This window comes from Alexandromys fortis, unplaced genomic scaffold (genome assembly GCF_014885135.2).
Source record: "Alexandromys fortis isolate MF-2015 unplaced genomic scaffold, M_Fortis_MF-2015_v1.1 scaffold_17, whole genome shotgun sequence".
In the NCBI taxonomy this organism is placed as follows: Eukaryota; Metazoa; Chordata; class Mammalia; order Rodentia; family Cricetidae; genus Alexandromys; species Alexandromys fortis.
The window spans coordinates 12,049,021-12,076,632 of NW_026067896.1; the positions used below are offsets into that span (position 1 = coordinate 12,049,021).

The following is a 27,612-nucleotide window of genomic DNA, read 5'->3' on the forward strand; positions in this document are numbered from 1 at the left end:
GGTGCTGGACAGGTAGGGATCTCAATTCTTCAGCTAAACACAGCATCCCACACTTTTCTCACTTGCAGAACCCAGTGAAATCACAAAGCTCACAGCAAGGTGATGGCATGGAGCGTGCTCAAATTAAACACTCTAAAGGCGTTTCAATTGGTTTTCTGCTTCCACACTCGTCCCCATTCCTAATGTAGGCAGAAGGTGGAAGCTTAATTACACAGCCTTGGAGAACTTGATTGGGAAGCGAGTGCCTCTCCTTATCATTAGTCTTCACAGGCATACCAAGACTTGTGCTCAGTAAGGAGAGGAGAAGAAGACAACTCTCTCACGATCTCTCCTATCATCCGTTCTTAAAACAAAGACCTGTGAATGAGGAGACTGTGAAAGAAAACCACTGAATACAGGACCCATCCCTTCATTTGGGAAGAACACTGCGGTCTTAATTGAGATAGTCAAAATTTGTCCTGTACCCACTCTGTCACTGCTAGTGTCTGTGGCAAAAGAATCGGTGAAAATTAATTACAGTAATTAAAAAAATGAAAGAGAGAGACAAAGCGACACATTTAATTTCCTTTTCAGTGATTTCAATTATAAGCCCAGTAAATTTCAATAAAGCAGCATCATACCGCATGGATTAGATAACACATAATCTCAAAGTGATCTCATTTAAAATGATTCAGCATGAGGATCAAAGAGCCCACCTCGCTATTGGGCTTGTCTCCCACTCTTTTCTATTTGCAGTAAATGCAGTTTCCCTTTGGGAAGCAGTGTATCGCAGTAGTTACGCAGCCAGGCTTCTGCAGCCTATCTGTCATGGTTTACACCCTATCAAGCCTAGTTGTGCAATTCTCTGCTCGTGGGCATGGTACTTTAATCCTTCTATGCCTGTTTCCTCTTTCCTTCTAATGGACATAATGGTAGTGTCTACTTCAAGGGTTTTTATGAAGATGGGTTGATTGATGCACATAAAGAACGCAGGGGCACATCAGCACATAAGAAACCCTTAATAAATGCTAGCTATTATTAAATGCAAATCTAAAACTGTGGGAGGGAGGCTCTGCGCAATATTTATTATGTAAACTCAAAGAGGATGAAAGAAGAGTATATCAACTTAAAAATACTGAAAGCATAAGTGCTGCATTTGGTGCTCAATAAAAACGAAAGTTTGAGGGTCTGAAAAGGCAGAATATATTTGTTAAGATTGGAAGTCATAGGATTAATAAGATTTCACTAAGTGTTTGGTCTAATGATTCTCAGCATAAAGAAAATCAGAAAATGAAATGCTACTGCTTTCTCTCTCCAAATTTCCCTCTGGTTGGGGTACTCGCTGCAGACCCTGCAACAGCTGCAAGTTTGCTGGAATTTCCGTGGCCCAAGGAAGGAAAAGCACTCAATAATCTGCCGACTTGATATAGTTAGCAGAGAAGGCCATTTGGGAGATAAAACTTTTATTAAGAGTTGGATGAGTCTAAATTTGATTGGATGCACTGATAATTATGGTTTTTTATTCTAAACATTCTGCCTTGAAAGAAACACTATTCTAGAAAATTGTACTCATTCTTTTAAATGATAACAAACAAACCAAAAAATCAAAGAGGAGTAGACATTTATCATACCACTCGTATGTTAGCACAGCCAAATGGAGATTTAACTGCCACACAGGTAAATGGATTAGTTAGAATGGTCAAACTTCTCCTGTGGGCAAAGGGGGGGGGAGGGGGTGCTTATATTATCCAGCTCAGCCATCTCGACTGATGAAAATAACCTGGTAAATGCCAGAGCTTTGCTTTGCTTTATGGCCTTGGGGTGAGCATATGTTTTATTTTGCACACTTTATTACTTGTTAAAGAGATACAGCCCGAAAATGAGTCTGGATTCACATGTCAAGTATTCTGTACACCATAGACAGTCTGGATTGATTAAAGTCTCATTCACCAGTTTTTTTCTAAAATGCTATAGTCCTTAAACTTGGAGAAACAAAGAAACAGAACCTGCTAAGATCTACAACTTCCCTTATGCTCCAGATCAAAGAAAACTGCAAAGCAAAAAATAAATATTTGGAAGTAAAATTCAAGACAAGTCAAAATAAACCACAATGAGATTAATGGTCCACGGTGTTTTGTTTTTGTTTTTTCTTTTACTATTTTAATCAAAATTGTAATTCCAGCATTCAGTTGAACACACATATATGTTAAAAAATATATAGAGCCCCTATGGTTAAATGTGCTGAAAATATAAAAACAAAGGGCAGTTTCCTATCACTTAAATCTGCTCTTCCTGTTTCTAACATGACATATTGTACAACTGGGATAAAAATATTTACAAAGCAGGAATGCAGTACTCCTGGTTCAGACAGAAGAGACTCCTTGGTAAGTTAAGAAAGGGGTCCTTCCAGTAAATGTAGGGTTTCACTAAAGGCCAAAAAGAAGGTCCCAAATGGAACCCAGTAGCTACTTTCATGGAGTCTTGAATAATGCAGAAGGACAGAAAAGATCAGCTAACATGGAAAGGTTTTGTGTGCATCTTGAGCTTTTATCAACGTGGAATAGTGTAAACACTTTCCCGTGGGAAGCACAACTTGACAGGGCTCCTAATTTTATAACCTGATCTGAGAGCTAAAAGCTCCCCCATAAAGATGATGCAAACGCCCTAATGCGCAGCACATTAAGCCCTAATGAAACAGCAGAGTCGGCGTGGTTAATGCAGGCCTCCATTCAGAGAAGGTTTAAATATAAGCATAATAAAGCAGATTAAAAAGAAAGAGGCTGTAATTACTTTTTAAAGAACTCAATCTCTTGTCCTATTATTGGTCTACTTGTGAGCCTCAAAGGCTGAATACAGATAGTAAAAATTACATGAGGCTTCCCAATCATGCCATATCCATTATTTTCAAATATGTAGGGGGAAAAAAAGAACCCTGATAAAACACAGAGTGTATGTGGTGTGAAACACTGGAATCTAGCAGCCTTATCCATTCAAGTAGCTCAGTGCTAGCCATTACCTTCTTTTGCTTTTTGTTGTTGTTACTTATGTATGTATTCATTTGTTTGTTTGCTTTTTGGTGTTCATTGGAGTCAATTGTTTTAAGTTTGGGTTGAGGTGAGTCTTTTTTTTTTATTTTTTTTATTTTTCCATAAAAGGATTATCTCTTTTCTGTTTGCAGGGCTATTCACATTACTGTATGGTATTGGATCTCATGAATTCCTCAGACCTAGAAAAGATAGTTGTGATTCTATAATGGTCGCTGCAGGTAGTCTTTGCCTATTCCTGGTTCACTGTCTACAGAAAAATGTACAAAAATCTTTTTGACATTATTTTTACAAAAGAAACCATAATTCCTTGGCCAGTTGTTTAACTACCATTTACATGGATGTGAAATTGTCATACAATATCTGTGCTATTGGATTTTCAAATGTTCCCCCAGATAGCATACATTTTTGGTTTATAAGGTATATATTAAAATCTAAGACACTGCTTAAATTACTCTATCTTCCAAACTGGCTATCTTGTATTTATAGTTAAGTTGGTTCGATTTATATGAAACCATCATGTCAAACCAACCCATAGATCAAAGCCACATAGTCCTCTGAGTTTTTTCCTCTTTCCTTTTCCTTCATCTAGAGGGATATAAAACTATCATTAACAACCAACAGCTCTGAGCATTTCCTAAAAGCCAATTTAATTGAAAAAGATTAATGAATTGTTCATCCATTTCTATAATTGACTTAAATTATGTAGTTCAGTAAATGATTATTGTTCATAATACTGTTGTCTAGGAAAATATTTTATCAGAATATATACAAGCTATTAACTCATAACATGCATTTGTTATATGGATGGATAGATATACAGATTTCTTATGAAACTCTGCATTTAAAAATTCACTAGTCAGTATTTTAGCTCAGGAAGTTTTAACCAACACAGTTCAAGGGTCTAAAAAAAGAACTACTAAAGAGCATTTCTGCGGCATAAAAACATTAGAGAAAAGAATATTCAAAACATTGCTTTATTGTTGAGTATATGTAGGAGTATATGAGTATATGGTTTGTGGTTCAGCATGGACTAATTAGTTATTTGTCTTCAGGCATGCTTTTGCATCAATATCAGGTATGTAGCTCAAACCATATATGTTCAAAATCATCATTGGTCTATAATGCACTTGGTTCTCTCTTCACAAAATGAGGTTAAGTTTCTTTAGATCTGGCCCCAAACCCATTCATGTCTTTGCAATAACAGCCCACTTTTCCCATGGATTGTTTTAATCTACTCGTAGCAGCACCAGTTCTCTTCGAATGAAGAGGAAAACAAAAGAATTCTACCCAGATCACCTTCCTGTCCATGGGGTCCTCTCCCTTTCCTTCTTTGCTGCGTGCAGAGCGGGGATGCAGTGCACAGCCCAGTCCACGATCAGCTGTTTTATTTCCAAACTCAGATAGCTCGCACATCTGTTTCATTTCCCAAATCACTGCCCAGGAAAAGTGTTCCACCCAAACATAAACTTTACTATAAATAACTAAGAACTTAACAAATAACTATTTGGGGAAAATGGAAGTGTGTTTAAAAATCTGAATTCTTCCAAACCCTAGGCCTTAGTAATCTTTTTAGAGCCTTCCTGACAGCCGGGATCAGCTTCCCTCAGAAGTCGTCCCCAGAGTGAACAAATTGAAACTGCCGGAAATCCAGGTATTAACATCATATTACTTGCTAATTATAAAACACCGTTTCACACAGTGACATTATGCACTTCCAACCCTTTTATCTAAAACACGTATTTGCTTTCCAAATCAGAGTTTGACAGCAGAGTCTATCTGACATAAGACAGTGAAATGATCTTTAATAAGACAGGAGCTCAAAGCATGTAGCTTCCATGCATAATAACTACGTTGCCTTGATTTGCAGCTCCACAGAAATAATTCTATTTGCAGAAATTCAGTGAGCAAATGGAAACTTTAAAGATGAAACTGCCTTCGTAAGTTTTCTCCATAACTCCTTTGAAAAGGCCGTGGCCAGCCTGACACTGGAAGGACTCACAATTTCTATCTATATCCTTCATACAAATATTGCAAAACAGTTTTCTGCCTATCCTCTGTAATTCCTTTCTATGCCTTTCTTATCGACACTAGGTCAGTAGAAAGCATGGGAATGACGTCTTGTGGATCGGAAGCTGAGAAAAATGAATGTTAAGAGGCGTCCCTGGTAAAATAAGTGCTAAGGGAATTCAGCAGTCCAATGGGACTTTTGAAAAGTCATAGATAAGGAGAGCATTTAACATCCCATGCTTTTTGATCTCCCTGGCAGAATAAGTCAATAAGATTTATAGAATGTAGCAAAACCTAAGACTCTTTGTTGGACTGGCCATGAGCTTCAACGGAGCTTAAATCACCAAGATTAAATTAAAATTAAATACTGAATTTCTTCACATTCACTTTTAATTCATGTTTCTTTCAAATTAAAAATATTACACATTAGGGCTTTTCATACCTCTGATGTCAACTGAGGGCAGAAGAATAGATGAAAACAGTGTACGGGTTTCAATAAAAGTGTAAGCCTAAATCATTTCTAACTGCTTTCATAAATGATTGCCATTCTCCTTAAGTGGAGAAAAGAATGCCTTCGTGGCTTACTTCAAAGTCATTCTGAGCACTCTACGACTTACAGTCTCACTGAGGTTTTCAATCAATGCAAAATGTTGCTTCCAAATATTCATATGCAATTATTTTGGTCTATCAAGAGTATATCTCCATCATCGTCAATATGACCCAAACCTGATTAGACTAACTATAAAATCAAGTCCTACTCTAAGGCACAAGAAAGACTGACCCAGGAGGAAGATTATAGGAGGAGCCTGATACTCTGAATCAAGAACAAGGCAATGACTTATGATTATGATTGTGTATTCATAGATCTCTACGATGGTTGGAAGGCAGAAAACACCCAATTATCAAGAAGTAGATCAGGAAATATGAACTTTAGTTAATTCCATGAGAAGATTTTTTTTTCCAAATCTACTGGGAATTCTGGACTTTTTTCACCCCCACAATGAGAAGGTCAAGTCAACTCTGAATACATATTTGAATGAAGCCGCAATAAAATATGCATATCTTTTCTATAGGGTGTAAAATTTTCTTATCTGGGCCCTCTCTTTGAACATAAAAGTATGAATTCACATTTCATCACTAACTCCTTGTTTCTTCTCCTAGAAATCACAAGAGAAAACACGAACCTGTACATCATAGGTGCCGTTTAGTAAAGCGGGCCGTGAGGGGCTGATGTCCTGCAGCACACCCGGAAGCACAGAGCGGTTGACCTTCTGGAAGTCTTTGGAATGGCTGAACTGCACCATGTTATGAAGGGCTAGGATTTTGCTGTCCAGCTCAGCATCCTGCCTGGTGCGATTATGCAGTCCTAAGTGATACTTTCGGAAGTGCTTAATCAGATCTGTGGGGTCATTGCCATAGTAACCGTATCCACAGATATTGCATTTAAAGTCCTGAAGCTCTGGAGACAGAGGTGCCGGGTCTGGGTTGTCATTCACCAGTAAGTCAGTTTTGGGTTTACTCAGTCTTACACCCCCATCTGAAGGCACTTGTGGGTTTTTTGAGGCCACGGGAACCGGGCTCAAACCTTGACAATTGGCCTGACTACTCTGCACTGGCCCTGTTTCCTCAGTAGCCTTTGGTGACATCTTATGCTCTTCTTTTGTCTCCAGTGAATCCCCTAACGGGGTGCAGGCCATATCTTGAGGGTCATCTGCCTCTGCTCTTTGAGGAGACTTCAAGGGCTCGCAGACTCCCCCAGCAGCTGGAGATGAGAAAGCCAACATATTTCTGTCTGTTACCTCATCATGCGGGAAGGAGGCAAGGTTTCCTCCCTTACTCGGGCTATCATAATTGAAGCCAGCCTTCTCACTCAGGCCTGAGATTTGCAAGTCCTTCTTACTGCTAGGAGATGGATCTTGGCCATGCGCGCTGGGCTCCTCTTTCGTGTTCAGTTCTGCAGCATCGCTGTGATCTGTATTTTCTGACATCTGATCTGCAGAAAACTCTTTGTCCTTTGCAGACACCTTGCTTTCTGTAGCTATTGGCTCCGGGGTGTGACCCTCGCCTTCACTAGCAACGTTTCTCAGAGGGGGGTTCTTTTTCCGGACCATATCTGTGAACACATGGGGAAATGAAAGGAGCATGGTTATTTGAAGATTACAGACAGGTAGCCCATTCTGGGGTCTTCTACTTAGGCAACTCAAAGGCTAAGGTGCACAACAAAATAGTTCCCCTAAGGGAGGAAAAAAAGCATCAAAAATGTCAGAGTGAAAAAGGACAGAGAGGCAAACAGATAAAAGCAAATAATATTTGATATTTTAACACAAATACTGGCTGATCTATTCTTTTAAAACATGCTATGAATATTAAAAGACTCATTATTATCCACACTATTAATTATTCCTACCCTCTTATTTTTTGCCTAATTTCCTTATATTCAATTTTTGTCAATGGTAAGATCACATATATTTATGGATGCTATAGATTTTATATATACAGATGATATGCTATGGTTATAGAACATACATGTACAAGTTTAACTTTACAAAACACAGACTGCATGCTTGCTTCCATGAAAAAAATGTAAATAAATATGGATATAATTACTACAATGGAATAGTGTCACACTAATAAGAATATAGTTTCAAATGAATAGATTCATGTCAAAATGGCACAGACATCCATGTTATGAACTGAGTGAAAACTGCCTATGTACATAAAGGGGATAATAAACATTTCTGCTAAGCCCTACCAAAAATTTCTTGGGTACCATCCTGGAGATTGGGAGCAGGGCTGGGAATGCCCTACCGTGGCAAGTCAGGTTTCACCAGGACTCTGCATGCTAAACCCTTGGGTTTTCACCTAGAGAACAGTATGGAAGCTGATAAAGGTCACTGTCTCTCTGAGACTGAAATGACAAGATTTTAGCAGTTTATAGTGGCTTTCTTCCCACACCAGCTCTATTGTGCCTTGGGGATATGCAAGATATTAATCAGTATGGCTATAGGATAGGGTCATTTCAGGTTCTCTGTCCTCAGCTGCCCCAGGAACTAACTGGGGACATCGCCCTGGGCACCTGAGAGCACCAAATCTCTTGCCAACCCTAAGATGGCTCCCTTAATTAAGATGTGTGCATCCCTGCTCCCCTATCCAACCTTCCTTTATCCCAAACATCCCATTTCCCAAGTTCCCCCCAACCTCCCCTTCTCACTTTTCTCTCCCCATCTCCCCTTACCTCCCTCCCCCCCTCCCCCATCAGTGGCTAAAGTCAAACTGAGACCTTAAGTGATAAATACCTATACAAGGATGTAGTTGTAAGAACTGTAACAATCTTGAGAAATGAAGAGTGTCCTACTAATTAAAGACCATATTAACAAAAGCCGGTTGAGCATGGGGCTCAACCTTTGTTCTTTACGCTTCCAGCTGAAAAACTCAAGAGTTGCCTAAGCCATTCCTCAAAATGTCTCTCTGAAAATTCTACCTGATACTCTCTAATAAAACAAGTTTTCTTTATTATGAGCGGGCTCTGCTGTAAAGGCCAGTTTAGTAGTGAGTTATACCACAGCTAGGGAAAACTTTCCTTTCTAACCCATGAGAGCCTCAAGTAAAAGAAGCTAGGTGCCTTCTTTATAACTCAAGACACAAGTTAACTATGTTTTTGCAATGTTTGTTGTTTTTGTAGACAAGATTTAAGGGCACCTATATTTGTCTATTGGATGAGGCTTTGGTAGCCTTGGGTGGACATGTGAAAAAACTACAGGGCAATTTTCCTGGTAGCTAACCAAGGGGGAAATTTGAAGGGAAAAAGTAAGAATCTAAGAAATCAGTCAAGGATTAAACTATAAACATAAACAGAACACAAGCTGTTTTACACCAGGTATAATAGCAGGTGTTTGTGGTACCAAGAATTAGGAATCCTGAAAGAAGATTCCTAGATGCCAGGAGTTCTGAGCCAAACTGTGGACCTCAGTGAGACATACATCTCAAAGGTATGTGTGTGTGTGTGTGTGTGTGTGTGTGTGTGTGTGTGTGTGTGCATGTCTTTCTATGCGTGCATTTATGTATGTGTTTACAAATTTAAAGAAAAACATGTGAGGTATGGATACCTTTATATGTGTTTGTATGTATTTATGAACTTATATTTAAACTTGACATAGAAGAGAGGATGTTCATAATATAAGTTGTTCCTACATGTTCCAGCACATAAATAATATTGGTTTGGGAGGTACCTCTTGCCTCATCTTCTAAAATTCTGAATTAGTTCGCCACTGCACACAATCTCATCTGCATCAAACACAATACAGTCTTTCTTTGGGCAAGTGCTTAAAAACCATAACGTTTGGGTTTCAACCTTTTTGCTTAATATACCTTCATTCTAACAGTGACTGACTGAAATAATATGAATGAGGTTACCCAAAACTATAGGAAATTATGTATGAAAATCAGAATGTCTAAAGAAATCATAATCTGATTCATTAAGCTTACCCATCTATCAAAATGAAAGGTGAATGGTTTATGCCCATATATTAATGTCAAAGTGATTGGTAAAAAAATGGCAAGGGAATAAAGATAAAATACTTAAAAGTAAATTGATCTAAATACATTCATATTGAAGTAAAAAGTCATTTTTCAGAAGAAAAAAACGTTTTAGATCTCAGTTGATTTATCATTATCTTGAAGAAATGTAACAGGTCAAAGGTTAAAAATGACTCCACCCGCATCATTAGTTCCTGAGAAAAAATATGCAATTTAATTAAATTATTATCTTCAAAAATTTTAGTTCCTCCTTCTACCCATGAACAGACCTTCAGAAAGAGGATGACTCACTGATGCCTTATGTTTAACAGAGTCCTTAATAATATACATTGCAAAGAACGTTAAACTGCTAAAACTTCAAAGAAAAATTAGAGAGGTCATTTGGGTTTTATATTGAGCTGTAGGGGGTAGGGGGGCATGTTCGTTTCGGTTGCTGTTCAAAAAAATGTAGTTAATTTATTTGAGTATACTTTGAAGTAGTTATAGAAATTTTTTTACTGGAATTATATCATAATTTTTCAGAGTGACATATTATGTAAATATAAGCACATTTGCAATACTTCTGAGTGGAAGCAACTCCCCTCTCAAGTCATAAGTTAGATAACACAAGACTATAGCCACCCGCCAGTTATTATCTCTAAGACAAATAACAGATTGCACGATGTTTTACTGTGTGCCAAGAACTTTTCCAGTGAACATTCTCCCGTGAAAAAAAAATAGATCGCATACTTGTAAAATCATACCCAGCATTGACTTCAAAAAGCATGTGGGTGGCTTTAGAGTACTTTCTGCAAGTATTAATTCTATTAGTCAACTCTGAGGAAGCTAATTGTCTTAGAAGATGGCACTAGGAACATTTTGAGCGCTCATCTGTATATCTGTACAACAAACAATACAAAAAAAGATTCTCTTCTTAAATAATATACACATGCTTGAACATACCACACCTAAAATACGTCAGCACACCAGCACCCTGGGCTGGTAAAACATCAGATAAAAGCCCAAGCAGACCAGGGTAGAAGCCTTTTCTTTCTAGGTTTTAACAATGCGGCCACAGAAGGAGAGCGATGCAGATTATTATGGGACAATTTGGTTTCCAACAGATTGATATGCTGGTGAGATTATTCAAACTCTGAAACCTCCTCAGCCCTGAGGGCTGTCACACTTACCAATGTTAGGTGGTTAGGGGATCTAAATTTGTTGACACCAGCAATGAATTTTCTAGAAGGACTTTGAAAATCACTAAAATGCACAATCATATGAATGAAGGTCAGTCATCAGTTAGGACGATTTTACTTGAAAAATTTGTCATTCTACTCCATAGCAATATCCATTTTTTAAGCAAAAAGAGCAAAAAATTCAAAATACTAGTTAAAACAGATCCACACTATAAAACATTTTTAGGTAATGAGGCTAATAGGGGAAGTGGTCAGAGGAAATCAAAACCCTCCATTTACAACTTCACCATAATTGAGCAATGAAGAACTACAACATACTAGCAGAATGTTAAACATTGTCTATATTTACAGCATTTTCCATGCACATAAACACACATCTCCTTAATAAAATCATCTTACCCAACTGCCAAGATATTAAACACTATGCCAGGCCTCTCCAAATTGTTCTAAGATATAATATATCATTGTTGCAAAAATCCTAAGTTTAACCCTCAACTAATATTTCATTTCCAATTAGAAAAATAAAATTAAAAAATATTTTTAGCGCTCACAGTTATTTAAAATAGAATAGAATAATGCAATGTATTATAGTATCACTTGATTAGTGCAGTGGAAATATTTAACATTGCAAGTTAAGCCACAATACTCTTTATTTCAACGATTAAAATGGCTAAATATACAAAAGAATCTTCTTTGTTAAGACTGAATCTTTTTCTCAAGGTGGCTACTTCACAGAAACAGGAAACAATATCTTCTGTTATCTAGACAATATATACTCTTCACTAATAAATTAGTTATGTTTCATATATCTGCACATACATTTATATGCACATATGCAAACATAGCTACATGCTCACAAATATATACATTCATAAAATGTATTATGAAATGCTTTTACTCCAGATAGCCATGTAATCAATAATCAAACTGCCTAAAACGAGAAACCAATTTTTGGAGAAATTGAAAAAAAAAACTAAACTCAAACTCAGCATGATGAAAACTAGAATTTGTTCCCATTGAATGAGAAGCTCTTCGGAATCAAAGGATTAAAGTGTATGCTCTTTGTTTTGCTTTGGCTTCAGACAAAGGAAAGAAAACAGTAGAAGGACGACTGGGAAGGAAGTCATGTGTCCAGTTTTAGCTGTGATCAGCAGGGCCTAGTGGTTTAAGGTAAACTCCTCCTATTTTCTGAACCTTTCACCTGTACAAGGTAAGAATTTAATTAATTTTCAGTTTCCCCTGGCTTTGTGACTATAATGACCCTGGTAATAGCATTTTAATTTTACCTTTAAAATACCTTTGTCCAATTTCTTTCAAAGATGATGAAATATAAAACCACTAACAACTAAAGGTATCCTAAACCACCACGCACAGAAATGCTCTTCACTGAATGATTAAAACCTTTAACCATTCATATACCTAGTGTCATTTGTGAGCCAAACACAGCAAGCATGATTTAATTTATACTCTTTATCATTAAACTCAAAGAAAAAAATTATGCTTAAAAATCAAGTGAAACAATTTTAAGGGATCTTCTCTTTGAATAGCTTTCTAAAGGTCATTTCATGCATGTACTATGTCTGTGTGTGTACGTACATGTATATATCCTATACACCCGCATACACACACATACACACACACATATTCTCAACAACACTGGAAAAGTTAAGGGGGATTAGATTATGTAATCTGACTTCAGCCTGGAATCTTGTTGTGTATGAGTTATACTATAAGTAGCACTATGGATTTTTATAACATATAATACCACATGACTTGTTCTTTTTGTTTTCCAGATAATAAAACTTTCAAGTGCTTGAAATCAAAGTTAAACACTAGAAAGAAGTCATCATGCTCTAATCTTTACTAACAATATATTTTATACCATGCCTGCTTATGTCACAAGCATAAAGTACAAAGTTATTAATTACACATTTCTTGGAGCTTTTATAAGAAATAATAAAAGGAGCAAACAAAGAATAAAATGTTCCTTTTGATCAAAAGTATCCCACAAAGAATCTAAAGAATTAAGCAACTGATAGCAAAATAAAAGGGAGGTCACGTCTTGGACCTATAGCAAACTAGATAGTTTCCATATGAACATGGGAAGTTTCTTCTTTATGGAACATATGTGTCTGCTCATTGGCTTTGGGGGGAGAAACACTTGAATCTTGTCTACTCCATATATACAGATCAAAATCAGACTGCTTAAGTGAACTATAAAATGCAATAGACATTGTTACATTGTTTATCCAATTCACAAACCCAAGCATTACTGAGGGAGTTTAAATGTTTTCTATTTCTTCAGATTCCAGGGCAAGACTTCAATGGTAATTTAAAAAAAAAAAAAAAGAAGAAGAAGAAGAAAAAAGAAAAGAAAAAAAGAGCTTCCAATTTCCTAAACTCTATGTCAGATCTGGTCCTTTGCTATCCATTCCTGTTTAATTTGGGCATTGAATCATTCAATCTTTAAGATTCCTGAATCTTTAAAAGTATTTGGGGAGATTTTAAATACTTTTGAGATTCAAATACCATAATATTCAAACATATCACATTAAATAAATCTTATTAATTCAAAGCAAAATAATACAAAATGATTACTTCTAATAACACACTTCCAACATAAAGTTTATTAATAACCATCTGGACATTAGAGCTCACCTAGACCTCTCTAAGATAAAATGCACACCCTTCACACAACCTCTGTCAATAACTTTTGACGCTAGACCAAACAAATATTTTAGGCTATTGTTTCATAATACTATGTTCTCCATACTTTAAATATATCATTGCAGAAGCATTAGTCTAGGTTAAAGGACATCATGAGATAAGTTAGCAATAACGTCATACATGTAAAAAGGAGTCTTCATATATGCATATTAAAGATAAATTGACATTATTTCACCATTGAGAAGATACTTAATGAACAGTTATTTTTCTTCAATATTTATAATAGAACCTTGTCTATAAAATATATCTAAAACACTAAAACTTACATTATTTTCACTAAGTGGATAAATTAAACAACAAATATGTATCTTGGAGTGTCAAAAATCAGAAACAAATCATTCTCATTTCAAAACAAATGAGTGGGAAATTCATTAATACTATTGATTTTTAAGAGATCACAATTTCATTAAGTATTTCAAATATTAACATTTGTTTTACACACACACATATCCCCCCCTTTTTTTTTCTCAAGGAAAACAAAAATGTCTCTGTGATCGGGAAACTCTGTTAATCAATCCACAGTGAATTGGGGTTAACCAATCATCTCTGGTGAAAATCATTGATTCAACACCTGATAAAGTGATTCACATACACAGAATACACAGTGTGCAGGTGTGCAGCATGGTGACTCTAATGAATGAATGCATGCGCGGTGACTCTAATGGATGCATGTATGGTGACTCTAATGGATGGATGCATGTATGGTGACACTAATAGATGCATGCATGGTGATTCTAATGAATACATGCATGGTGACTCTACTGGATGCATGTATGGTGACTTTAATAGATGCATGCATGGTGATTCTAATGGATGCATGCATGATGACTCTGATGGAAGCATACTATGTAGAGAACATACTTCACTGTGACTGCTCAGGCTTCCATACACTCTGACGTCAGGGCAAGGATTTTGATATTATGGTTATTGATTTATTTTCTTTGTTTTAAAAGAGTATCAGGCTAAATACAAGGTTTAAAGATACACCGACAATTTGTACTGCCAATATCTTGTGTATATGGGTGTTGTATATATAAGTAGGTGAGAGACAGAAAAACGTTTTTCTCTCCAAGAAGGGAAGTAAGCTGTGCCTTCATATGCAACAGTCCTTCCTCATGAAACTGAGAAGTAACTTAGGAACCACTGAGCTCATTCTTACCAAACAATAGGAAGTAGTTTAAAAAGCCTGCACCCATCTAAGGACAAGTGGCCTAAAGACAGAACCACAGAAGCGTCCAACAGTTAAAGGCACAACCATCGTGAAGATTTGATCCACAGAACGGAATGGAAATATCTACTGTTTTCATTCCATGCTTCCTAAGATCTAGCAGTATGTACTTTTCCAGATTTATTTAAGCTAACACACACTAGAATTTCATGCAGTGAGATTAACACATGGCAGTGACACAAAATTTGTTTTGTTTTAGTTATCGCCCTGCATAGTGACACTGCTTCATTTAACTAATCAACTCACTTCAATCCATAATTGAACTATAGAGGTGGAATTACAAGAGCTGGGACCCCATGGTATGAAGTCTCTAAGAGAGCATACATGGATCTAATCTACATGGGAAGTAGAAAAAGACAAGATCTCCTGAGTAAATTGGGAGCATGGAGACCATGGGAAAGGGTAGAAAGGGAGGGGAGAGGAATGGAGGAGAGCAGAGGAAACTCAATAAAATCAATTAAGAAGTCTCTAAGGTCTTGCCCATGAGGGCATATGCCTTTCTAAAGTTGCCTGCCGTCTTTCTGCTTGTTGTCTGACACAACAGGGTTGCTTTGCCTCTCACTATGTGTAGAGGCCAAGAGACCACAGACTAAAACTTCTGACATTATGAGCAAAGATATTTTTCCTCCTTTTAGTTTTCTCCGGGTATTTTGTTGCGACAATGGAAAGCTTAAATGCTTACCTAGCATCGTTTTACTTCTTTTACGTACAATAATATCGCCAATGAAAATTATCATTTTACATAGCCTTATGTGGAGCAGGAGACATGGCTCAGGAGGTGAAAGGCACATGCTGCTCTTACAAGGGACCTGTGTCATTCCCAGAACCCCATGGCAACACAAAACCATCAGTAAATTCAGTTTCTGAATATTTGATGTCTTCTTCAGGCTCCTGGTCCCCAAATACACAAGCTAAACACTCATACATATAAAATAAAATATTAACCTTCCAAAAACTTCTCTATTTTTAAAAGCAGCACAGCATAGTGAGGTGTAAGAAACTACAGTTCCCTGTCTTCTAGGAAAACAAAGTTCTATTCATAAGTTCTAAAGGTACACACAAAAATCTATTCACAATTTGGGTATTAGGCTTAGAAAGCTTCCACTCTGTGAATAATTTTTGAAGTCATTATTTAAGAACATTCTGTCTGTGTTCCCCCCATATTCCATTAAGCTCTGTCTGAGATTTTGAGATGGTCACTGTTTAAAAAGAGATGACACGAAACCCAAAAACTTTTCCTATGTTTTTCTCATGATACTGACATCTAAAAGAGAAGAGAAAGACAAGTCCTTGATCAAATTAAGCAGAGTGGAAACTGTATACTCTGCAGTCCTCCCAGATATCCACACTGTATATTAGCAATTAGAACTCTATGACGTCTTAGGCATCAGAGAAGATGGAGTCTGCTCCATTTGGACTCAATTTCCCAATCCCATTTGTCTTTATGTCACAGGATATCACTTACGCCCCAAACACGAAAGTTTCATGGAACACAGAGAAGGTGCTGCTTCAAGTCAGCATGGCTCAAAGAAAATCATGACCAAAGACATCAGAGAATGTCTAAGGTAACTCCTTTAACTTGGCAGAGAATTATGGTTTTGAAGAGGTTTGCTGCTGTTTTCTTTCAATACAGTTGTCAGTATTAAAGGAAGATCAATTGTGATATAATATATAAGAAAAGAATAGAATCAACATCTAGAAGGATGCATAATAGCAAAGGATTAAAGACATTGAGTAAAGAAAAGCAAAATATAAAATATCAAAGTGCAGTTATATCAGAGATCATGGATTTCCAAGTTATACACCATTATACATAACAAATAAGACCATTGCTACCTCTGAGTTTAATACTAATACTCATGGCTTATAGGGACTCTAATTTTTCTACATTTATAATTTTTAAAGCTACTCTAGGACAGAAATCAGTTAAAAACTTCAGCATTTTTAATTTCTTTAGGAGTGTTATGTGCATATGAGGAGTGTGTCTACATAGACATGTACCTAAGCACATACACACACACACACACACACACCACAGTTCATGTGTAGAGGTCAATAGACAACTAATAGACTCAATCCTTATCTTCTCGAATGTGTTCTCAGAATCTAACTCTGCTTATCTGCCTTGTGTAACAAAGGCTTCTACCAGCTGAGCTATCTTATGAGCCACACTCTCATTGTTTTACAAATAATTCCAGCTTCATTCTACTAAAATTAAGCAAATACGGCAAGATGTTTGGCAAAATGTGGACTGTGAAAGTTGTTAGAGAAAGAGTTAAGGTCGTATCAGAGGTCTCAAGCCTCTAGATTTGCAGTCTGTGGTTCTCAAACACTAGAAAGAATGTACTTAGTCTCCAGACTCCTCCATGGCCAATTACCCTTCTCCTATAATCTCTACTCATTCTCTGTCCCAAGCCCAAGTAGACTAATAATAGACGACAAAACAGCAATACCTGGGACTGTGATTGGACAATAAGCATCTAGAACAGTCCCCAGTCTGTGACTGCATACTTTTACAGCATGGCTTAATATTAGCCTGGCAGATGATTTCGAGTGATGGAGAATAACAAATCACGTGTCCTTAAGTAGGCAGCCTATCCTATGCTTGCCTACTCTGAAAAAATCCAATGGAATTATGAGCTTTGGTATTCTCTCTTATTGTTAGTATATTTTCTAAGAATTCGAACAAGAGAGAAGGAAATACAGGAAGAGGAGAAAGAATGGATGGGGAGAAAAAGAATAAACGAGAGACAAAAGGTTAAATGGATAAGAAACAGGAGTTAGATAATAGATTAGAGAGATAGGTAGATAGATAGATAGATAGATAGATAGATAGATAGATAGATGATAGATAGATGATAGATAGATAGAGCTCACACATTAGAGTGATCCATAAAGATTCTGAATTAATTGAAACAAAGATCAAAAAGTTACAAACAGCTTTAAACACTGCACTCAAATTGGAGCTTAAGTTACACTAAGAGCCAAATTTGGGAGAATGAGAATATATGCAGGTTCTTCAGGGTCCTTACAGTTCTCACTTTGCCCATTCACATAGAAAAGAGAACAGCAATTTGTTGCATGTGGGCGAGAGGACAGAATTAGCTAGGGCAGAAATTAGCTCACTCATGAAATATTTCACATAGGCAGTGTAATTAATCATTTCAAATCCAATGTAAACTTCTATACACATGTGCGCACACACACACAAACCCTTAAAAAAAAAGGTTATCCCAATTAGTCATTTCTTTTCTCCATCCATCTTCATGTGGACACCTGTCATAACAGAGTAAGGGGGAGACACTTACATAATCCTAGATTCAGGTGTTTCACAATTTAATTCTTCAAAAATCTAACTGACTGAAGAAAGCAAAATTCAGAGCTAGACTTTCCACTTACTTACGATCCTGCATATCCATAGAAATTATAATGGAGAAGTGTAGGTAGTGACAAAATGTGCCATCTTAGTGCTCCAATGAGCCAGTAACTATAGGAAAGGTACATCATCTCACCTGATTTAATTTTGACTGGCTGTCTTGGGCCTAAACCTGTATTATAGCACTAGCATAAAATCAGATTTTTCATGAAGCCTCTGGTATTTTCAATTTTCTTGAACAACACTTATAACGTATTTGTAGCTATGAGGGCAATGTCACCTTCAGATATTTACAGGAGAAGCATTTGACAAAGGCAGCTATCAAGTTTACTCCTCGGATACACAAATGAGCCATAACTCAAAGACCAACTAAGTTACCCTAGCCTTTGGACTTCCCTCAAAACAACCAGAACTAAGGGTTCCAAACTAAAGTCTTTGTGATGACTTGACTTCTGTCCTCTCTCTATAGTATTCAGGAAATCGACTATTCTCCACTGTCACATGCCACGCCTACTCAAGGACTTCAGCAACACTTCAATACTACACAATGGTAATATGCTTATGTCTCAAGCCATCCTACGAGACTGTGAATTTCCTAGACAGAAACTTTCATTATTAACACTACTGCTAATAATGTCTCCATTCACCTGTGCTCTTTATTAATCAGATTACTGATTTATAATCATTTATACCTATAAGCGTCTACACACCATCCATGGTCTTCCAGCTTCCTCCAGGTGGAACATGTCTAGGACTGGGACACATTTCCACAAGTGGCAATGTCACACTATGTCACTGGTTATTAAAGATAAGACAAGAGACATGAGAATTTCTAAAACTTGATGGTACTGTTGGTATATAGTATCCCTCACAGAGACAAGCCTGAGGTAATTTATGTACTCACAAATATTCTTACAACATGGAGAGGCATTAACACTCTTAAAAGTTTCTGCATACGATTTATCTCTTCAAGGAAGCCTTCAATCTGTTGAAAATAAATGGACCCCAGAGAATGGATGCTAAGCTAATTCTAAGGATGTCTCATCATCATAATGCATTCTAATCAAGACACCCAGATTCAAATCACTTTGTCTGTATTGATACTGGATAAAGAATCAACTATCACGAACCATGATCCATGTGCACAAGGCAGTAAGTGCACAAATCGCGAGACATAAGCATATTTTAACTTCCTTTTCAACATTATGAGTCACAGTTCTGTGTTTATAAAGTGTTTGCCATACGAGCCTGAGGAAGGAAGTTAGGATTCCCAACACTCACATAAGAGCTGGCAGGCAAGGTAACCCAACTGTCATCCCAGAACTCAGAAGAGGAGGACAGGCGATCTGTGAAACAAACTCTTGAGGTAGAGGAGCCGAATCAGTGAGTCGGGTTCATTGAGAGACACTTCCTTAGTAATAAAGTACATAGAAATTGAGAAGGACACTAGACATCACACTTAGTCCTCCATCTACATCTGGGTAGACCTGTATGTATTTAAACACACATGGACCCACAGAGACACAAACGAGCACACAAGACACACAGATATATGTAAAAAAAAGAGTTTAAAAATATAATGCAAAGGGTATAAAAAGAATACAGAAAAACATTAAATGTTTAGATCAGAATCCTAGCAGCTTAAACATCTGGAGGAACACAAAACAATGTTTAATTTCAAAGACACAAAAACACATACCATATGCATGCACTTACATGAGTACTAGAATGATTCTTTGCACTGTCAAAGCTATAAACAACCAAAGTATACATGAATAATAGATAAACACACAGTGAAGTATGTGGTTCTATAATACTGAAAAGTGAATGAAGACACTACACACACGAGGTGCTCAGCACCCGTGAAAGTGAGCAATGCTCATATATGCTGCAAATTAAGGCTTGTAGGCTTCAAAACTAAGGAAAGCCCAAACTCCACAGTTAGCAGTCAGGAGAAGAACTGGCTTTCAGAGGAAGAAAATGGGGTGACGATGGGGCATGGGAGTTTAAATTACAATTACCGTCTTTCTTGAAAAGAGAGACAGTGGCAGAGATGGATGCATTTTGTAATAATTCTTACGATTCTTGTGCTTTTTGGCTACCTGATTAGCATGTGTGTGAGTTGTTTTCCCCAGGAAAATGTGAATTGCTTTGCAGAAAGCATGGGCAGATAGGTTGAAATGAACTCGCTCAATGGCTGTGTTCTAATACTCTACCTACAGGGCATCGCTGAGCAGAGTTAGCCATTAGTGCCTCAAGTCCACTCTCAGACAAGGAGCGTCTGGGCACTGAAGCAGGCAACGGGTTAAGAAAAAAAAAAACAAACTGGAAAACTTAGGGGGGAAAAGGTGAGTTCTAGACTATAGTGGTTTACAGAGTAGAGGGTTTGAAACAAGAGATAAAAACTAACAATAAGAGCAAAAACCAACAGAAGCACAACAATGGACAAGATAACCAGGGACAATGAGACAGAGAAAAAAGAAAACACTTCTAATCCAAGGTTCCAGGAAGAGTCAAGGTAAATAAATCTGCAGTTATTAAATCCATATCCTCATGATGATATAATATCCAATTAGAAAAAAAAATAATTCTACATACAACTGTATCGTACAGACAAGCTAAGTTAAAGTGGATGAGAAGCATTTACTGTACACGTAATACTTCTCAACTATTTATTTGTTTGCTCAAGGAGTTTACCCACTGACCCCTCAACAAGCCCCACAAGTTATCTATTAATCCCACTTTACAAATGAGAAAACGTGACTGAAAAGAGGCTACAGCCACCTGCTTATCTTAGCAGACTGGACCTTTCTATGGCAAACAGTCAACTCAACAGCCTTGTGGGTTTTCTTCCGAGAAATTCACCATCTAAATTCTTTAATCCTTCATAAGGCTGAATAAAGACTTTTGTTTAGATGAAATGTATCAGATGCTAACCCCACCTAAAGGACTTTCCATAAATCTGTATGAAACAGGAAAGCAAGGCATTCCATCTTGCAGTGGAACACTGATGAGTGACTGCTCATTTTGCATGAAAAACAAAGTTAATAGGGTAAAATTCTAGTAGTTTCAAGCTTCCACTTGGTTAATCATTTCTTCAGACTCTGGCTTCTATTTTCAATTAAATGGTTTCTAAAGTCCATTCGTAACTGACCAAAAAATTTTTTAAAAAAAAGAGCACAAAACACTAGAAGTAAACCTGAAAACAGTCTCAAATAACGTCACTAGCTTTGTGAGTCCTAGAGAGTATACAATGCAAGCACATTTTATCATACAGTATTTGTTCCAAGTATTAAGATATAATCTAGCACTCACAAGGTTGCTTATGGAAAAAGAAATCACCAAAATTAGATTCAGCTAAACAATCCTCTGAACATCTCATTGATATGGACCTGAAGAGCTCAAAGAATAGCTGGACCGAGATGGTAAACACCATGGCCTAGCTCCTACATGAACGGTAAATACCAAGTATAATAGAGAGTGCTAATGAGTTGCAACTAGCACTATCCAGGCACGTCTCCTAAGAACCAGAAATGCTACCCGAGAGAGTAATGTTTTCATCTTTGCTTCAGTAATTTCGACGCTGAACTAGCTCACCACAGCAAAATGTCCAGCCTTATGTACATTTGTGAAAATGTGTAATATCTGAATTTTTTTCCCAGAAACCAAGGTCAAAATATCTCTTGGTATAGGACCCACTGAACGTTCGATAGTTTGTCTTGTGTAAATATGACAAAGCCGGCCAGATGCTTTGACAACTGAGGCTCACCATTACCACCAAATTAGCATCACATGTATTCAAATATCCCAGCGTCTTAAGGGCCAACCGTGCATCAGGTGTTGAGCGAACATGCAAAGAATGGACATGAAAATTCTCTTGCTGAGCTTATAGGCTAGAAAATAAATAAATAAATAAATAAATAAATAAGGAAACCAGGAATCAGGATACTGAATCTAAGTTTGATCTAACAAGATGGGGTTTTTAGGATAAAAGTGCAGAGACAGGCCAAGCAAAAAGACAGGACTGGGGGATTTGGGGAGTTAGAAGAGCAGGTGGGACATTCTCTTCACTGTGAGATGGAGCAAGGTGCTTCTTAAGAGAACTGAAACGGTCTATGGTATTAGTGGTGGCTGTGAGTCTAGGTTAAAATTTTATGAAACAAATAATAAAACAATTTCTGTAGAAAAAAAAAACCTTATTTCCCTGAAAAGCATTACTGACAACTAATTGGTCATATACATTCACTAAAGGTTATATGAACATTACACACAGAGTATTTGCTTGCTTGGTTACAAATACAATGTCTATATAATTATCTTGGGAGACATTTGGAATAAAATAAAAACTTATAAATCCATGTGGTATATTGACTGTTTTAAATTGATCTCTTCCTAAAATTTTATATTCTTGTCCTGAAGAACAAAACAACACATTTAATTTCCAATAAACCTTTTTTCTATGTCATAAGTGAAGAGATATTAATTGTCCCAAAATAAGAGAAGAAGAAAAAGGAAGAGAAGGAGGAGGGGACGAGGAGAGGGAAGAGAGAGTGGGAAGAGGAGAGACGGAAAGATAAAATATCTATTTTCTCTTCTGACCTACAGTCAATGAGAATATGTGTGATGAACACCTGCTGGCTGAACTTATCAAAACAACTGGAATTGGGGGAACTTGTTGAAACCACAATAGGATGAATCAAGTACATAACTTATTTGAATCTTCTGTAGAACTAAGGGGATATTCTAGCCCTGTGTAAGCAAGGCCTGCTTGGACTCATATGCTCTTAGGTTGCATCTTGTAGTTTTTCAAAGTAAACTGGAAGATAAATGCAGACCTTCCGAAATGAGTCCTTATCTCACTAGTCCCCTTAGGGGCTCATTAGAATGTGGTCAAAAAATCCCAGCATTTTTTCTCCTAGCATGTTCTGGTTCATGAAAATCAGCTCTTCCCACACTGGCCAAAGGCCTCCTCCTTTTCAATCAGATCTATACAGATGCGACCCTGAGGAATCAAAGGTTCAACTAAACTTTTACTCATGGAGACACATAAATTGCCCATTTCTAGGACGGGGGAACTGCAGCGTTATCAAGACAGGTTACTTCTAGCAGCGGTTCGTCCTCCATGTCCATCTCAAATTAATACTTCTAAGCCCCTTCAGCGGAAAGCCCAAAGGTATGGCCAAAATGAGCAGAACATGCTGGTTTGTGACTACCTTGAGATACTTTGAATATCTTGAAGGCACCTTCACACACAATACAACACTGCCTTTCAAAGAAAAACATTGGACACTGCTCTCAAGATTGAGTTCATAGGTCTTTCAAAAAAAAAAAAAAAAAAGACAAGATCTCCTGAGTAAATTTGAAGCCTGGGGACCTTGTGGGAGGTTTGAAGGGGAGGAGAGAGGCAGGGAGGGGAGCAGAGAAAAATGTAGAGCTCAATAAAAAGGAATAAAAAAGTAATAGTAATAACAATCTTGGAATAAGTGGTTCTTCTTGGCGTTAGGTAGGTTAAAGGAAGAAATACACTTATGTACAAGATTCTCATGGAGGTGAAGTTAAGTGTAAATTTTTCTAATCTATTTGTCTTTCAATGTAAATCAAGAACTGTGTGCACATGGAGATTTGGAGATTTATATATAATTTTATTCCAGAATATCTGTATTATAACCCTGTATCATAATTTGCATAAGAACCTATATCCATGAATTTCTATGTAGTATCAGTGACAAACTGAAAAACTGGAATTTAATGATCATCAAATATAAACTGATTTAAAATAAAAAAAAAGATTGTCATGGATTCAAAGAATCATGTGCACACAATAAGCAAGAGCAATGAGGTTTAGAGTAAGATTATCCCTTTTTAATATTAATCGGTGTACCTCCTGGTGCTTAAACACACAGGTGTACCCGCATATGTCATGGAGTATGTGGAGGTCAGAGGACTGACTCTGGCTTAGGTCCTTAGCATCAACCATATTTGAGGCAGGATTGCTGTTCAAGGCTCTGCTCCCCGAGTTAGCTGGCCCATGCGCGTCTGAGAATCGCCTTTTCTCCCCTCCTGTAGTGTGCAGGAGTGCAAGGAATGCAGACGTGAGCACTACCACGTGCAGACGTGAGCACTACCACGTGCAGACGTGAGCACTACCACGTCCGGCATTCCAGGTGCTCCGGCAATTCAAATTCAGGTGGTGACACACATGTACTGACTCCAGTCCTTTTCCTTTTTGACCTTATCTGTGCTGTCTTACGTCTTACACTAGCATGTAGGATTTGTCTGTTTAGCAAAGTTACCTTTAAAGAATTAATGACAGAAGAGGGCAACAAACGAACAACATGCATTAAAAACATATCTGGTCAGATATGGTGTTCTAATGTCTAATATACCGCTCCTCTGCAGGATGAGGTTCTAATCGGTGGCCCATACTGAGCACCCTGTGGACTACCCAGAATGCTTCATCAGCAGTACTTTGCTTTCAATCGATGTTTTTCCTGAAGAGTCTGTACACTCACAGCATAGTAGGGGTCAAATGACAGCAGGGGGGCAGCCATTGCTCATACCAATCTTGAACTTTTCAGACTAGCTAGTATTCTGTGTAGTATAGTGTATATTTACCGTACACTACACATGCAGTTGAGGAATGGAAGCTAGTGCGCGCAAATCAGTGTCAGAATTTTTAAATTCACCATTGTTTCCAGGGACTGTCTTATGCAATGCAAAGGCTGGTAAATAATTTAATCCTCAATTGAATTGCTTATAAGGGAAAAAAAGATTTATAGAAGGCATTCTGTAGGAATTCCTTATGATGTATTATTGATTCTATATATCTCATGTTATCTGAATCAGTTAAATAGACAAATACATTACTAAATATTTAAATAATAGTCTCTTCATTTGAAAATGGCTAAGTTTTTATGTGATGAGAAATAATTATTTTCTTCCTCCAAAAATACTATTAAAGGAGTTAGGATCCCTTCCTTGTTTCAGGATGCCTCCCAAGGTAAGGGGAAAAAATGGAGTTTCCAGCAGTCAAGAGACAGTCAGGTCTACAATGCAAAATTAGATATTCACAGCACACACAGAAGCACAGGCCTACAGACCCCGTACTCCAGGGACTGAAGCAGGCAGACGGACTTCTACAAATTCAAGGCCAGCTTGGGCTACAGCATGGATTTGAGGCTAGCCTAGGATGTTTAAGCAAGATCCTTTCTCAAAAAATAATAATAATAATAATAATCAAAACAAATAGAAAAATCTTGAGTAGGGTCCAATGGCACAGTTTTGGAATCCCAACCTCATGAGTCTGAAGCTGAAAATCCAAGATCAGCTGCGGATACTTAATAAATCTTGTCTCAAAAAAATAAAATGATATTAGAAAAAAATGGGTTGGGGATACAGCTCAGTGGCTGAGCATTTTAACTAGCATGAGTAAGAATCTAGGTTCAGTCCCCAGTACTACAAGTAATACTAGTCATATATTAACTCCCTCATGTTTTCTAGATTTCATGGGGACAAGGAAATCAGAGTGCTCACATGAAAAGAGTTAGTTGCCCAGATCTAACAAACTATCCAGGCCTGCCACCTCTGTTTGTACAGGACTGAAAACTTTAGCTTCGTGAATGCCAACACACCCACTGATGCTGACGATGCAGACCATATATGAACTGTGACAGGTTCTCGGTGAGGAAAAATACCATGCATTACTACAACATCCCAGTAGCTCGTCTGGAAGGTAGCACTCATGGATGCCCTCCTTCATCTACAGGAGATAAACCTTGGAGGCTGAGTCTGACAAAGAGCATTGCGAACTCATCCAAGCATCTGGGAATCGCACAAGCACCCCAGAGCAAATGCCCTGTTGAAAGAGACTGGGGGTGACTGTCTGTCTGCAGGTAGGGAGAAGCAGTACCGCATAGTCGGCATTCATTCCCAGCAAGTTTTCTGTTTTGCAGTCTAACTTCAAATATTTTTGAGGAAATATGGTAAAGTGATTTATCCTTCTGGAACTGGATCCACTGAGACTGCCGCATTAACTCACAGCTTGTTAAAGACGCTGCCATCTTCCTATAACATTCTTTACCAGGAGACTAGAATCAACATATGGGAATTGCTCTTTTCCTGCTACCCTGAAGTCATTACGAACTACTCATCTGTGACATGTACTCGTTCTCGTAACCAGGAATTTCAGCTTCACAAAATTTAGAAACCGCCGCACTTGTTTCTTGGCATCCTTTCAAATGTGACATTATTTAAATTTCGGAAAACTCTATCGTAGCAAACACATGAGACGGTGCCAGGTTAAAGATTGCCCAAAAGGAACAGCAAGGTCTCTGTGGGAGCCAACCACAGACCTTTCTTCTAATCTGCTGGGTCACATGCCTTTCATTAGAGGCACATGGACTGACACTGAGCTCAACAAATACATTTCAAAACAGTTTATCAAATTACCAGCATATAGAAATGAATTCCAATTACTGAAAAATGAGTATTGGAAAACAACCGTGATGTGGAGACAAGAAGCTTCTGGTACTTTCTGTAATTCCCAAAGACTATATGAGTATGTTTCGTGTTTCATGCGCAGATATTGACAAACACAAGGCACCATACAATAAACGTAAGTATAAATAAAATATATGTAGTAAATTTCTGGCTCATTCATTTCTGAGTAAAAAGTTAATAAGTAGTGTCTAAGTAGCGTTTTCAGAGCCTTTGAGAGTCTTGTTTTGGAAACTCTTGGTTTCTAGAAATTCATCAATAAAACTTACATAGCCTAGTCATGCTACCAACCCCATCTCCAAGGCCCTACATAAGGGGCATGCACACTCCACAGTCCACACTGATCCGAAGCAGCACTTCCTAGCGCCAGCGAACACTCAGAATTAGCACTCTTGGTTAGGAATACCTTTGCTACCAGATTAAACAACAGATCCAAGGATTTGCTGCAGTTTCCTTCAGAAAAACCTCAGTAGACATCAACGGTGCTCCTTGTACCACCACTTAGAAGTATCTCATGTATCTAGTCTATTTTTTTAAAGCCTCAATAGTGTTCCTGCCTTCACTGCTTCTTAAGCAAACGATTCCTCAGAGTTGCTCGGTTGAGATGTTACAGTGACGACGCAACACCTAATTTCTCTTTATTGTTTTCCTTGAGAAACGCTGGAAACCTCAGGACTAACGAGTCATTTCAGTCACGAAACGCTGTGATCATACTTCACACGGTGAGCGAAAGCGTGTTCTAAAACATCCAAGGGGGACCCCAAGACATGAGATCTGAGGCCCCAGCCTTCAGAAAAGCACTGGGTGGATTCTGATAACGCTACCACACCTATTGACAAATAAGACAGTGATTAATTCTGAAGAGGAACTGGGTAAGCGTCTGCGGAGAAGAGGAAGAAGTGCTGTGAAATCACCACAAAAAGTAAGCCATGACAGGAAAAGCCTGGCTATCAAAAAGTCATGTGACAATTTCAAGAAATTGTGTATTGAAAGAAGAACTAACTACCCCTCCAAAAAAAAAAAAAAAAAAACCAAAAT

General features: G+C 37.6%; 1 protein-coding gene across 7 annotated transcripts in view; it reads right to left on the reverse strand.

Annotated features, from left to right (window-relative positions):
• Nucleotides 1-27,612, reverse strand: part of Trps1 (transcriptional repressor GATA binding 1) — a 235,612-nt gene that overhangs the window by 185,238 nt on the left and 22,762 nt on the right. For all 7 annotated transcript variants that reach the window (XM_050161834.1, XM_050161826.1, XM_050161870.1 and 4 more), the window contains exon 2: nucleotides 6,218-7,146. In XM_050161834.1, the coding sequence (XP_050017791.1) occupies nucleotides 6,218-7,144 (927 nt within the window). In that variant the 5' untranslated portion in view covers nucleotides 7,145-7,146. The remainder of the gene's footprint in view (nucleotides 1-6,217; nucleotides 7,147-27,612) is intronic.